Source organism: Cydia splendana, chromosome 6, assembly GCF_910591565.1.
Source record: "Cydia splendana chromosome 6, ilCydSple1.2, whole genome shotgun sequence".
Taxonomy (NCBI): Eukaryota; Metazoa; Arthropoda; class Insecta; order Lepidoptera; family Tortricidae; genus Cydia; species Cydia splendana.
This window is the reverse complement of record NC_085965.1, coordinates 3,108,714-3,121,748: the sequence shown is the minus strand read 5'-3', so window position 1 is coordinate 3,121,748 and position 13,035 is coordinate 3,108,714. Positions and strand designations below refer to the sequence as shown.

General features: G+C 39.0%; 1 protein-coding gene and 1 long non-coding RNA gene across 3 annotated transcripts in view; both read left to right on the top strand.

Moving 5' to 3' along the window:
- The window catches only part of LOC134791347 (uncharacterized), a 198,494-nt gene that overhangs the window by 177,108 nt on the left and 8,351 nt on the right, over positions 1 to 13,035 (top strand). The gene's annotated exons all lie outside the window — the stretch shown is intronic.
- Positions 1 to 13,035, top strand: part of LOC134791278 (brain-specific angiogenesis inhibitor 1-associated protein 2) — a 162,346-nt gene that overhangs the window by 147,065 nt on the left and 2,246 nt on the right. For both annotated transcript variants that reach the window (XM_063762268.1, XM_063762267.1), the window contains exons 6-14: positions 2,429 to 2,500; positions 3,792 to 3,929; positions 5,744 to 5,809; positions 6,485 to 6,676; positions 7,638 to 7,857; positions 8,315 to 8,570; positions 8,771 to 8,912; positions 10,031 to 10,249; positions 12,758 to 12,927. In XM_063762268.1, coding sequence (XP_063618338.1) covers positions 2,429 to 2,500; positions 3,792 to 3,929; positions 5,744 to 5,809; positions 6,485 to 6,676; positions 7,638 to 7,857; positions 8,315 to 8,570; positions 8,771 to 8,912; positions 10,031 to 10,249; positions 12,758 to 12,927 — 1,475 coding nt within the window. The remainder of the gene's footprint in view (positions 1 to 2,428; positions 2,501 to 3,791; positions 3,930 to 5,743; positions 5,810 to 6,484; positions 6,677 to 7,637; positions 7,858 to 8,314; positions 8,571 to 8,770; positions 8,913 to 10,030; positions 10,250 to 12,757; positions 12,928 to 13,035) is intronic.

Here is a 13,035-nt window from a genome sequence, read left to right as displayed (position 1 = left end):
CCCTTTGCGTGCACGACCACAGATAAGATAATGGCTTGAATTTTGACAACCCTAAATAGCCGAAAGGGACAGTGCCATATATTAGAAAGGGACAGCATGATTCGACCCTGAACCGCTGTCAAACTTCGGTTTTGTGGGAAGTTTCCTTTCTGTACGTCAGTACCTACTATTATTTATTCTGTGGTTCGGGTAGGTACTTGTCGATTGTTTTGGTGATTGGCGCGTATATCACGCACGACTTACTTCGTTTCGAATGGACCAATCAGCGTGTGTGATTTTCAAGGTCATATCAGGGCATTTTCACCTAAAAGTGTACCATTTACTTTTTTTCGAAAATCCATTCAAACTTTTGGGTTATTTCTACTCAGAATCACAAGGACTATCTATTTAAAAAGAAAAAAAAATTGGCCCAAAAAAAACTTACAGTCTTGTAACGCATTTTGACATACAATTTGTATGGACCGTTACAAAACTGACACCCAAAATTGGTATGAAAAACTGGGGACATTTTTTTTCTTTATCTCAATCAATAGTACTCGTGATTCTCAGTCTAAATAACCCAAAAGTTGATGGTTTTTCGAAAAAAGTAAATATTACAATTTTTCTGAAAACCCCTATCAATATGAGATCAAAACCGTAACAATTTTATTTTTATCAGAATCGGGCTCCCGTTCTTTGAATAAAAACCTAATAGACGACGTCTAGACAATTCTTTGTGGCTAATGCTTGGGCAATAAAGCGAATTAATGTTTCCCTGGCCTGTTAAAAGTTTAACTAACATCTGTTTTTATCTAACAGCGCAACAAAAAGGAGGATAATGTGTTCAACAGTCATGTATGTGTGTATGTTTGTTCCTTTTTGGCACTGTTCAGAACAAACGCTTGGGCCGGTGCTGATGATTCTTTCGTCAGTCATTTTGTCTTAATTATTCGAGTGTCATTGAAATGTAAGTAAGAAATAAATAATAAATAGCGACAATCCGATGCAATACTGTAAAAAAATCGACATAATATGTCAACGATAGCGTTGGAGGGTCTGCCATCTTGTGGCCTGAATCGGAAACATAATATATTATGTGCACATGTACATTGCCAAAACAAGTGCTACCATATACCATTCTTGTCGGTACGTTTCCTTGTGCATAGTAGGTTCTGCCATCTCGTGGGCAACATCGGAAGCATACACGACACATTTGCGCCTCGCGCCAAAAATCTGACGGCTCCTATGCTGCCCCCTATAGTTCAAGCACAGGGCCTATTATACCCTAGTATCGTTTGGTAGGAATTTGAAAATCAGCTTTACATTTCATTGATCGTTTTTGTTATTTTGAATGACCATTTAGGATCTAGAGTTAGACCAAGAAAAGCCTGCAGAGATTTTGACAGCACACGCAGTGCCAGTGTTATTTATAAGTACGTCATAATTTCAAAGAAGTTTGAATAACACCTGCACTGCGTGCGCTGTCAAAATATCTAGCATTTAACGTTTTATGTCATTTATTTGTTTATTTGTTGCATATAATTAACATTTACAGTTCAACCTGACGTGCTAATTGGAATTACATTACATAGCTAAAAACATGCATTATTCGAATAAATAAGTGAAGTGATTATTATAAGTAACTACATTCGATTTAAATCTATAACACATTACTGACATTACATTAGAAGTATGAAGTTATTACATAAAATTTAATTGAATTTTAGCCTTACTATGATATATTATAATTAATATCTTAATTTAATTTAATCTGACTAATATTGTTATTTTATTTTTATTTGATTGTTTGAAAAATTTTTTTTTTAAATGTACCTACCTATTATTATTTGTATCTCCTTGGATATCACGGGCCTATAATCCCGGTTTTTTGATAGGCTTGCGTGGGGACACAGATCCAACACGTAGAGGCCCCTTGGAGAGCTTTTATGTCTTGTAGAACGCCTGCTGGAACCCGTTCACAGGTGCAACAATAGACACCCATGAACCGGTCTCAGCAGGCATTGGGACTATTGTAGAAAAAAAGAACAGTATACCGCGGCCTATGGATTATTATCTTAACTGTGTTTGTGATTTTAATGTAATATGGATCATTTGTTATCTGTAATAAAGATGAATTGATTGATTGATTGATTGATAAAAGAGATGAAGGGAGTAAAATAATTGATTAAATGTCTTTGATTGGCGTTATTCATAAATTAACTGGCCTGAATTAGCTATAAATCGTTTGTCTAAGATATATTTATATTATATTATATTTTGACCTATGTAGGTATTTGTAAGGAAGGGATGTACAAACATAGTTTAATTATCATAGTTTTATGAATAAGGAGGGGGTTTATGTTTAAAAACCGTTATAACTAAAATCTTTTTACTAAATTTGTTACGTTGTCGGATTTATTTTATTTTTAAAATGTACTTGCTATTTCAGTTAAAGGCGTTCTACGTGGATCTTCTGGTTCCCTTGGAGACAAATCTGGAGAAGGACACAAAAGTAGTACAGGTTTGTTTACAAATAGAAAATCCTCCGCAAATCCCGTGAATGCGACGTTTGCAAGCATTGTTTACTAGAGGGCCCGAAGTTCAAATAGCTTAGGCATAGAGAAATATTGTAAGCATAGAGTGCTCTCTCCATACATCAGTTTTGGTACCGAAACGACTATTATTTTCGTAGTCGACATCTAGCATCGAATAGCGGAATTATCAGTACCGCGACTTGATACTAGATGTCTTGAGTGTCGCAACTCACGAAAATTGTATTGAACAATAATTTACAACTAATATCATAAGCAGAAAGAGTTGAATCTAGAGTTCCAGTTAATCCGGTTATAAATTACCTGAAAATCGTTTTCGGTCGTAGCAACATCTATTGTCAAGTAGCAGTACTGATAATTCCGATACTCGATGCTAGATGTCACCTACGAAAATAATAGTCGTTTTAGTATTAAAACTGATGTATGGAGTGAGCACTCTATATATTATTTTCTCTATCGCTTAGGCGAGTATCTCGTTTCGTATAAGGGTTTCTATTAAAAAAGTTTTCCGGGACTAAACGTCCCCCGTAATACTTTCTTTGGTGGAGCTAGTTTGGGGTTGGCACCATGTCTTTGTAATCTCGCCTAAGAATAGCAACGAGCATAAATAGGTATGTTTTTATCAATTTTTATTTTATTAATTTATCAATATACCAACAATATTAGAATTCCTGATAAGGTATTCAAGCACTAACATTTATCTATCTTCTTCAGTAGGGCTAATATGGTCGGCCCTTTGTCATTTGTCACCATGCCTGTCACGTTCTAACAAATATGCAAGTGCGAAAGTGACGCACGGCATGACATGTGATAAAAATGCGACAATGATACCGCTACAGTAGTCAAGTTCCAACACTATTTTATAGTTTAGCAAGCCATTTCCGTCAGTAGAAAAAAGCGAAAAATAAAAAAATTTAAGCGCCATGGGTTGTCCTCCCATCGAAAATTTGACGCGCATTTTTCTACCGACAAATTGACATATTACCGGAGTATATATGTCTATACTCAAACATAAACTAATTTTTATCAAGCATAACGTCGGCGAGCGACACAGAGGTAGTGCATGTTTATTTTCACGGAAACATACGAACGTGTCTTGCTATTTCAGTCAGTCGCGGTACAAAAAGTACTGAAGTAGCATGACAAATACGAACGTTTCCGAGGAAATACGATGGAAAACAATTATGCACTACATCTGTACTATTTCTTTATTAAAGGATAAATTCTGCCGAAGCAATAAAATGAAATTTTCGTTTGCAGTCTGAACAGAAGCGATTCCTGCAGCAACATAAACTGAGGTCTGAGAGCTACAGCAAGGCCGCAGCCACCATCAAGAAGCAGAGGAAGAAGAAGACTAACGTCACCAAGGTTGGCTCTGCTATGGACAAAGAAATGAAGGTATTGAATAATTTTACGGTTTACACTCACTTCTATTAAGTCACTCGCGCGACATGTTTCGGAGAGCCTAGGTCTCCTTTCTCAAGCACTAACAGTGCGAGCAGCGTTTACGACGGCCGTGTATCGCGTACTGCCGCTCGCCGCGTCGCACGCTGCGCGCGCGCTGCGAAAACAGAATATATTGTTAGTATGTCTCACAACAGTTTAAATGAAGGTACTTATTTAATTATATAAATTACTCGCGACCCGCCCCGGCTACACACGAGTTACACTATAGTTATTTGTACAACAAGAGATCAAAGTTTGATATTTCTTCGAGTGCTTATTTTGAGTCCCGTGCAAGCGAAAGATTCTATAATAGATTCACGAGCGTAGCGAGTGAATCTAATTTAGAATCTTGAGCGTAGTAAGGGATTCAAAAGCGCACGAGATGTAAATAACTTTGATCTCGTGTAGTACACAAAATTTTTCACCCTAAGCAGTGAGAACATACCTAGAGGGACAGAGATAATAGAACCCACATATCGAACTTGTTGAAATGACATTTGACTATAAAGGTCACTTGAATGTCATTTTGTCTCACTCCGTGAGCAAAATGCGATTTTGCTCACTGAGTGAGACACTTAGTGAGCAAAATGCGATTTTGCTCACTGAGTGAGACAAAATTACTCAGTGAGCAAAATCGCATTTTGCTCACTGTTTTTAAGAAGCAAAGTACCCTTGTTCGAGCTGCTGAGGTGAAAAACATTTTTGACGACCAGTGTGGCCTAGTGGGTAGTGACCCTGCCTATGAAGCCGGTGGTCCTGGGTTCCAATCCCGGTAAGGGCATTTATTTGTGTGATGAACACAGATATTTGTTCCTGTGAGTCATGTAGTTTCTATATATTTTAGTATTTGTATATTATATATATCGTTGTCTGAGTACCCACAACACAAGCTTGCTTGAGCTTACCGTGGGACTTAGTCAATTTGTGTAAGAATGTCCCTATAGAAAAAAAATAACATTAATAAATTATACACCTAAACCTTCCTCACAAATTACTCTATTGATAAATAGGTGCCGTTCAGTAGTTTTCGAGTTTATCGCGAACATAGATACACACAAACAGACAGACGCGGCGGGGGACTTTGTTTTATAAGGTGTAGTACCTAATGGAAGTTTACCTCACAGTTGTTTGGATATAAATCGACTTACTTTTATCAAATACAATCACCATTTCATGCTCCATGGTTTTTCCTCCAAACTTTTAACTTTCAACTAGATCCGAACTTTCCTGTCTTCGATTCGCTGGAATTGCTTTTTACGATTCCAAGAAATTTATCGACGAGAAAAAACTTCGACCAAGTTTATTGCCGTTGACGGTTTTCATTTTGTAAGGCCAATTACTTTTTTTTTAATCCACGCGATTAATGTGAAAAATTATTAACTGATTAGAATTTATTTCTCTAAAAACAAATTAAAGGTATAGTCGCGAACGGTCTAGAACGCAAAATTACCATTTACTAGGGTAGGTTAGGTTCGTTAGTTATCTTCAAATGGCCGAAGGCCAAACAGCACAGAATAGGAGCCCCGCGATAGCGGGGCTCCGTCGACATCGCTAACGTAAAGATAAATGATGTAGGCATTTTGCGATCTGGACCATCCGCGAATAACCCAAATTAAATTGGTTTAATTTGTGTTTTTTCTAGTAGACACACTACTATTTAAACTATTAAGTACTACTACTATTTACTGATTATTTCGGTTTAGAATTTATTTGTAGAGTTTCTTTCTACACTTCAGTTATAAAATGTAAGCATTCATTTGTTTCAGAACATGCAAATTTTGGAGGAGGAAAAAACAAAACTGGACGCGTTTTGTGAACAAAGCTTGAAGAATGTAAGTTTTAGTTTAATTAATACACCATATTGTAGAAAAGAAATCTATGGGAACTTAGTTTACTAAGTAACTTAGTTTACTACTTAAGTTTACTAAGTAACTTAGTTTACTACTTAAGTTTACTAAGTAACTTAGTTTACTAAGTAACTTAGTTTACTAAGTTCCCATAAAGGCTTTAGCCTTTTGTAAGGCTTAGAAAAATATGCACACCTTTTGGAATTGCGCAAACTCGGATTACACATTACACGCATTTAGGAACAAAGGTAATAAAACAATTTTCAGCTTGCTGGGAATTAATCCCTTTCATCATCATCATCATCTCCATCATCATCATCTCAGCCATAAGACGTCCACTGCTGAACATAGGCCTCCCCCTTAACACCCCCCCCCTCTCCCTTCCCCTCTCCCTTTAAACGGTTGAAAAAAAAATATTTTACGAGACTTATTAAACGTATTGAAGCTGCGACAGACGGGCTTACCAGACCGTGACATTGGCCCGGTCTGAGGCCTGTTCGATCGTGCGGAAGGTGGTCAGTCAAACGTCAGTTAAGGACGCGTCTACAAGTGAAAGCGAGCAAGAGATATACTGACCGGACCAAGGTCGAAGTTCAGTACGCCCGTCTGTTATGGCTTTTAATGGAGGCAGGATTTCTAAATGGTTTTTTTTTTTTTCAGGCAATGACTCAAGAGCGCCGCCGCTACGGCTTCGTTTTGGAGCGACAGTGCTCCCTGGCGAAGCACTGGCTGGCTTACCACTCCTCAGGCGCTGCTGCATACAACACAGGCTTGGACGAATGGCTTGAAGTATCTCGAACGAGGGAATACCTGCCGCCCAATGTGGAGGCCATGTTCGTGAGCAGGATGCGGGTATGATAATTTTTGCGATTTATCTTTTTTTAGGAGCTGCTTCTTACATCACTGGCTTGGACGAGTGGCTTAAAGTGTCTAGGACCAGGGAGTACCTTCCGCCTAATATAGAAACTATGTCAGTGAGCAGAATGAGGGTAAGATAATTTAGAGATTTTGATTTGATTTTGAGGGTTAGACAACAGTGATTATTTTAGACACTGCTGCATACAACACAGGCTTGGACGAGTGACTTGATGTGTCTCGGACTAGGGAGTAGGTATCTAAGGCTTAATGTAGAAGCCATGCGTGTGAGGAGAATGAGGGGTAAGGGGTGGTGGATATTTAAGAAAATTAGAGAAGTTAACGTTGACGATGGCGTTTATAGTCCAGATCTAACTTGTAGAAAATTTTCATTCCTCTAAACTTGCGTTGAACCCGATGAATTATCCGTACAATTTAGATCAAGATGGCAAAATGACAATAAGGATGTCATAAGCGCCCATCACATCTCTCAAAATCCATTAACTCAAACACATCTGCAACTTAAATATATTGATAGACATTTCAGATGACTCTTTCTAAATGGGTACGACGACGACAATACGTAAAACCTGTCTACACTAATGTAAAATTGTTTTATAGCGCTATTATTCCCCGAATAGCCCATTCAAAACTCGTACGACCTACATATTCTGCAGAACGCATTCATATTCCCATTCTTTCTTTAAAACCAATATTCTTTAGATGGGAAAAGCGTGGGATAAGACCATAAAATTTTAATAACATTGTTTTCCAATGCGTTCTGGAACGTTATTGTATTTTAAATTAATGCCTTATTATTCTTTAACAGCTCTGTACTTATACCAATAATGTTTTTGTAAAATGGACTTTATTTCTTTGTCATCAAGTCTCATTCCAAGTTCACGAGGAATACAAGCCTTTCCTTGCCATTGTAAAATTAACTTTATTCCTTCAACAGCAAGTCTCATTCTGGGCTGACGAGGAAGTATACGCCAGCCCCCGCGCTGGAGATGACGATGACCGGGCTTCCGTCGGGTCTGCTCTGAGGAAGACCAGGTCCGTCGACGCGTCCTGCCTCGACGTGAGGTCTATTGGGGACCTGGGCTCGCCAGCCCAGGGTCTGTCGAGGGCTAAATCTGACTTCAATCTGCAAGCGAGCTTACACACTGGTGAACAAGGTGAGTGATACTTGAAATAAAATTCGTTGAAAAATAATTTTTAAGAAGGTATTATCAAACTATTCCTCTTTAGCTTTGATACACAAACGCAAACATTTGTTAAAATTATCAACAATATGCCGAAAAAGATTAACTTATTTTTGAGCCATCCTGTGTACCTACATATACTCGTTGTGTATTATGAATGTTTGCAACTCCAAAAGTCCCGACGACGTACCTATCCTTACAACCCCGACCTTTTTAAAACTTTTTCATCCTTTAGGCGTGTAGGAAAACTTTGCAAAGGTCACTACGCCGTATTTTGCGTGCCTTAAGTCCCAGGGATTTGCCAGCCTAAAAAAGAATCTTGAGAATTTACATTTAGAAATACATTTTTATTGCCATTGCTAACCCACTCTCGCTTCCGAGGGACTCAATGGGCTTAAAGACTCCAGTGCAAACATTATCATTATTACAGACGTCGACTCCCGTCCAGCAACGCGTCCATCATCATTAGCGCCACCACCATGTACAACCCGGGAACCACCGCTAGCGCGAGCTCTATACGCCTACGCGGCCGCCGGCGACAACCAGCTTAGCTTCCAGCAGGGAGATGTGCTGGCCTTGCTGGGCGAGCGTACCAAGGGATGGCAGTATGGGGAAAACATGCGCACTCATCATGCAGGCTGGTTCCCGCTGGCGTATACTGAGCCGATACCTGATAATGATGTTAGGTGAGTCATATTCTTACAAAACATTATATTATGGGTACTATTTTGCACTGATTCCCTTTGAGTTGGAAAGTGTTTACGAAAGCTTGCGAGATTACCAGTGCCAATTTTTTCGGAATACGTAAGGATAAGGCCCCCAGGCTTCCTAAGTGACGCTGTAAATGCTAGAAAGATTATTAACGTATCGCTGACTTCTTTAACAGCTCTCCGGCCCGCTGGGGTTGCGCTCAGACCCCGAACGAGGCGCCACCACCAGCCCCGGTCTCGCATACTACTCCGAGCACGCACCAGCATCCTCCGACACGCATGTTTGGAGACACCGTCACCGCTCATCATGTTAACAAGGTATTTCTTTATTTATTTATTTATTAAAGCCTTTTTATTTCCTTAAATGTATTAAACTCTAATTTAAATATATTTAGTTATATTATAAAATATATATTTTATATTAAGGACCCCTGTCGGGTATAGGCCTCCTACATGTTTTTCCATTTATCTCGGTCTTTGGCCTTAATTGCCCAATTTTCACCGGCTATGTCTATAATATCCTTTGACCATCTCGTTTTAGATTTTCCTGCTGTTCTTTTCCCATATGGTCCTGGCCACTTAGTGATTTTGCTGGTCCATCTTCCATCAGTCATCCTGGCTATGTGGCCGGCCCATCTCCATTTTTGCTTGAGTATGAACTCTAATGCGTCTATGACATTTGTTTTGGATCTGATGCGCTTACAAGCTATTTACCACTTTTAAAAGCAAGCAGGCTTTATTACATCACACAAGTTGTAAGCGTTAGAAGCAGGAAAAAATATATGCATGAAATTATTGTAAGGCTTAATATTAATATTAATCAAATGAATTTCCTGTCTTCTTATACATACTCAATGGTTGTGACTGTATGGATGCATTTTAAGAAGACAAGGCATGGTTTAACGGTTCACATTCTCACAAGATTTTTTAGTATTTCATTGAGTTTTATGTATAACTGATTTCGCAAACTCAGTGTAACCTCTTACTAATCAGCTGAACTTAAGCCAAGATAGGTACTTTGTCGTGCTTCTATAGAAATATATTTTTAATAAAAATGGAAACTATGGGTCTAGGTTAACAAAAGAAACTGTAACAATATTTTTTGTATGACCGTTTGTTTCATATTTAAATAAATAAAAAATAAAAAATCATATTCTTCGTTATGAGTTATGACAATCACGATTCTTTATTTCACTGATAAAGGTAATCAAAGCTGTATTAGTCAAAACACCTGATTATAAACAATGGTACAATAATCATTGTTCAGCGATATTTATTGAACTCGTGAATGATCTTGAAATATTTATCGAAATAAGAATTGTATAATGGAAGCGACAGATAAACTAAGCTAGCGCATTCGCAGCGCGTTGGCTAGATCGGGTCTGTTACTTTCTGTGAATCCCCTTATCACTCAACCCATATTTCTGCTTCCATAGGGTCGCCTCGGCAACGGTTCTCCTGGCCTTCCGCCCACCTTACCGGCTCCATCGCCCAGCGCGCTGAGCTCGTCAGCCAGCGCCACGTTCCACTCGTCTACGCCCGCTGCCGTGGCTACCAGCGCTATCAAGAACTCGACATCAGCAGCTAGCTTCACGACGCATGCTGTCATTGAGACTAGGACTTTCGGTCCGCAAACGCTACCTTTACGTTCTCAGGTAATTTGAAACAAATAACTCGTCCACGACCGCCGCTGTAGACACCGGCGCTATTAAGAACTCGACTTCGGCTGCTAGCTTAACAACGCTCTAAAAAAAAATTCACAGATTTCGTGCCTCACACGACTATCGAGCACATTGGAAATGAATCGACGGAATTCGAAAAAATATTGTCGCTGAGCGACGAGGAAGTCTGGATAAGGAAAAAGTTATAAAATAAAACTACAACGTTGAATGATAATTATTTTATTCTTAGATTAACACAAGTATCCTGGACATAACGCATGTGAACAAACAAATTGCAAAATTTCCACACGCGTATCGAAGTTTGAATAATTGTCGCCGTGGCGCATAAGTATAGGTACATATTTAATTTTTCGATTAATAAGCAGAATATATTAATGTTCAAAGTACAAGAAAATTATTACACGGCAAATCCGTAGTCAACTCGAGAAGTGGTAGCCACATCGCCGTTATCGTCACTCGAGTCTTGATCGGCAGCGGCCCATTTGCTGCAAGATATGAAATTTTCTTGACAGCAGTTTGACGCGACGAGAGATGACCATAACAGCGTTTGTCTATGTTGCACCAAACCTGAGTTCCAATAGGTACTACCAGGGTTCAGCATCAGCTATCTTGGGTAATGCTCTACCATGTGATCATCATGACGAATCTGATGTCCAAAACAGCGCGTGCCTATGTTGCACCAAACCTGAGTTCCGCGAGGTACAACCAGGGTTCAGCATCAGCTCTATCTTGGGTACTACTTTCCTAAGTGCTCATCAAGACGAGTCGGATGACCAAAACAGCGTGTGCCTATGTTACAACAAACCTGAGTTCCTTTAGGTACAGCCAGGGTTCTACATCAGCTCTATTTTGGGTACTACTCTCCTAAGTGCTCATCGAGACGAGTCCGATGACCAAAACAGCGTATGCTTATGTTATGTTGTATTAAACCCGAGCTCCACTAGGTACTGCCAGGGTTCAGCATCAGCTATCTGCTAGCAGCCGCCAGCAACATGCTGAGGTGAGACCATTTCGTGGCACGTTTTCTTTTTTACGTTTCTCTGTATAAGTTTTTATTTTGTGTTTGTGCTCACGAATAAAATTATTTCCTCTATCTCTATCTCTATCTCTATCTCTATCTCTATCTCTATCTCTATCTCTATCTCTATCTCTATCTCTATCTCTATCTCTATCTCTATCTCTATCTCTATCTCTATCTCTATCTCTATCTCTATCTCTATCTCTATCTCTATCTCTATCTCTATCTCTATCTCTATCTCTATCTCTATCTCTATCTCTATCTCTATCTCTATCTCTATCTCTATCTCTATCTCTATCTCTATCTCTATCTCTATCTCTATCTCTATCTCTATCTCTATCTCTATCTCTATCTCTATCTCTATCTCTATCTCTATCTCTATCTCTATCTCTATCTCTATCTCTATCTCTATCTCTATCTCTATCTCTATCTCTATCTCTATCTCTATCTCTATCTCTATCTCTATCTCTATCTCTATCTCTATCTCTATCTCTATCTCTATCTCTATCTCTATCTCTATCTCTATCTCTATCTCTATCTCTATCTCTATCTCTATCTCTATCTCTATCTCTATCTCTATCTCTATCTCTATCTCTATCTCTATCTCTATCTCTATCTCTATCTCTATCTCTATCTCTATCTCTATCTCTATCTCTATCTCTATCTCTATCTCTATCTCTATCTCTATCTCTACCTCTACCTCTACCTCTACCTCTACCTCTATTTCTACATCTACCTCTACCTCTACCTCTACCTCTATTTCTACCTCTACCTCTACCTCTACCTCTACCTCTACCTCTACCTCTACCTCTACCTCTACCTCTACCTCTACCTCTACCTCTACCTCTACCTCTACCTCTACCTCTACCTCTACCTCTACCTCTACCTCTACCTCTACCTCTATTTCTACCTCTACCTCTACCTCTACCTCTACCTCTACCTCTACCTCTATCTCTACCTCTACCTCTACCTCTATCTCTCTCTATTTCCACCACCACAAGAATGCATAGATTGTCGAATAGTGCGTTCTGACTTTTTGACTATTTTAAGGTTAGGCTACAGGGCAAACCCTTAACCCGATCGTCTTTGTTTTAGGCTCAAATTGTAGCTGACTAAATTGTCCAGAGCCATTTTTCTCAAATTTTTGATATCATTCTTCGTTTCCAAATTATCGAGCACCAAAATCAAAAATTCGGAAAGAATTGAATTTTATTTTCACTATTTCGACCATAACTTTTTTCGTTTTTGACTTTCTCGAATAATTATTTTTGCACCTTACAGCTCTCATGATAATGCGTCTTTTGAGCCTATTTTTTAATATCATATCTTCACAACTTTCCGAGATATAAGGTGATCGCACTTTTTCGTGAAATCGGACCCTATACTGGAGCGAACGAAAAGACATTTCCAATGTCAAAACAAAATCAAAGCATTGATTGATTCTATGTTATATTATTTCGCAGATGTCTCAAAACAAAGCTGGTCCAGCAAAAACAGCCGTGTCTGCCGTCGGAGCGGTGGGCAACGTCTCACTGCATAGCTCTAACGATTCCGGATTTTCCAACGAGCCGCCTCCTCAGCCTGACGTTGATTATAGCGATGAGGAGGCTCAACGCTTGCGTGTACCCATCAGGTATGTAAAATAAACATAACTCTGAAGTATTTAGAATTTTGCTTACCCTATTCCGTTGCTAATTTTTTCATTAAAGTATTAGCGCTTGTTTAATTTCATTTCCTTTCA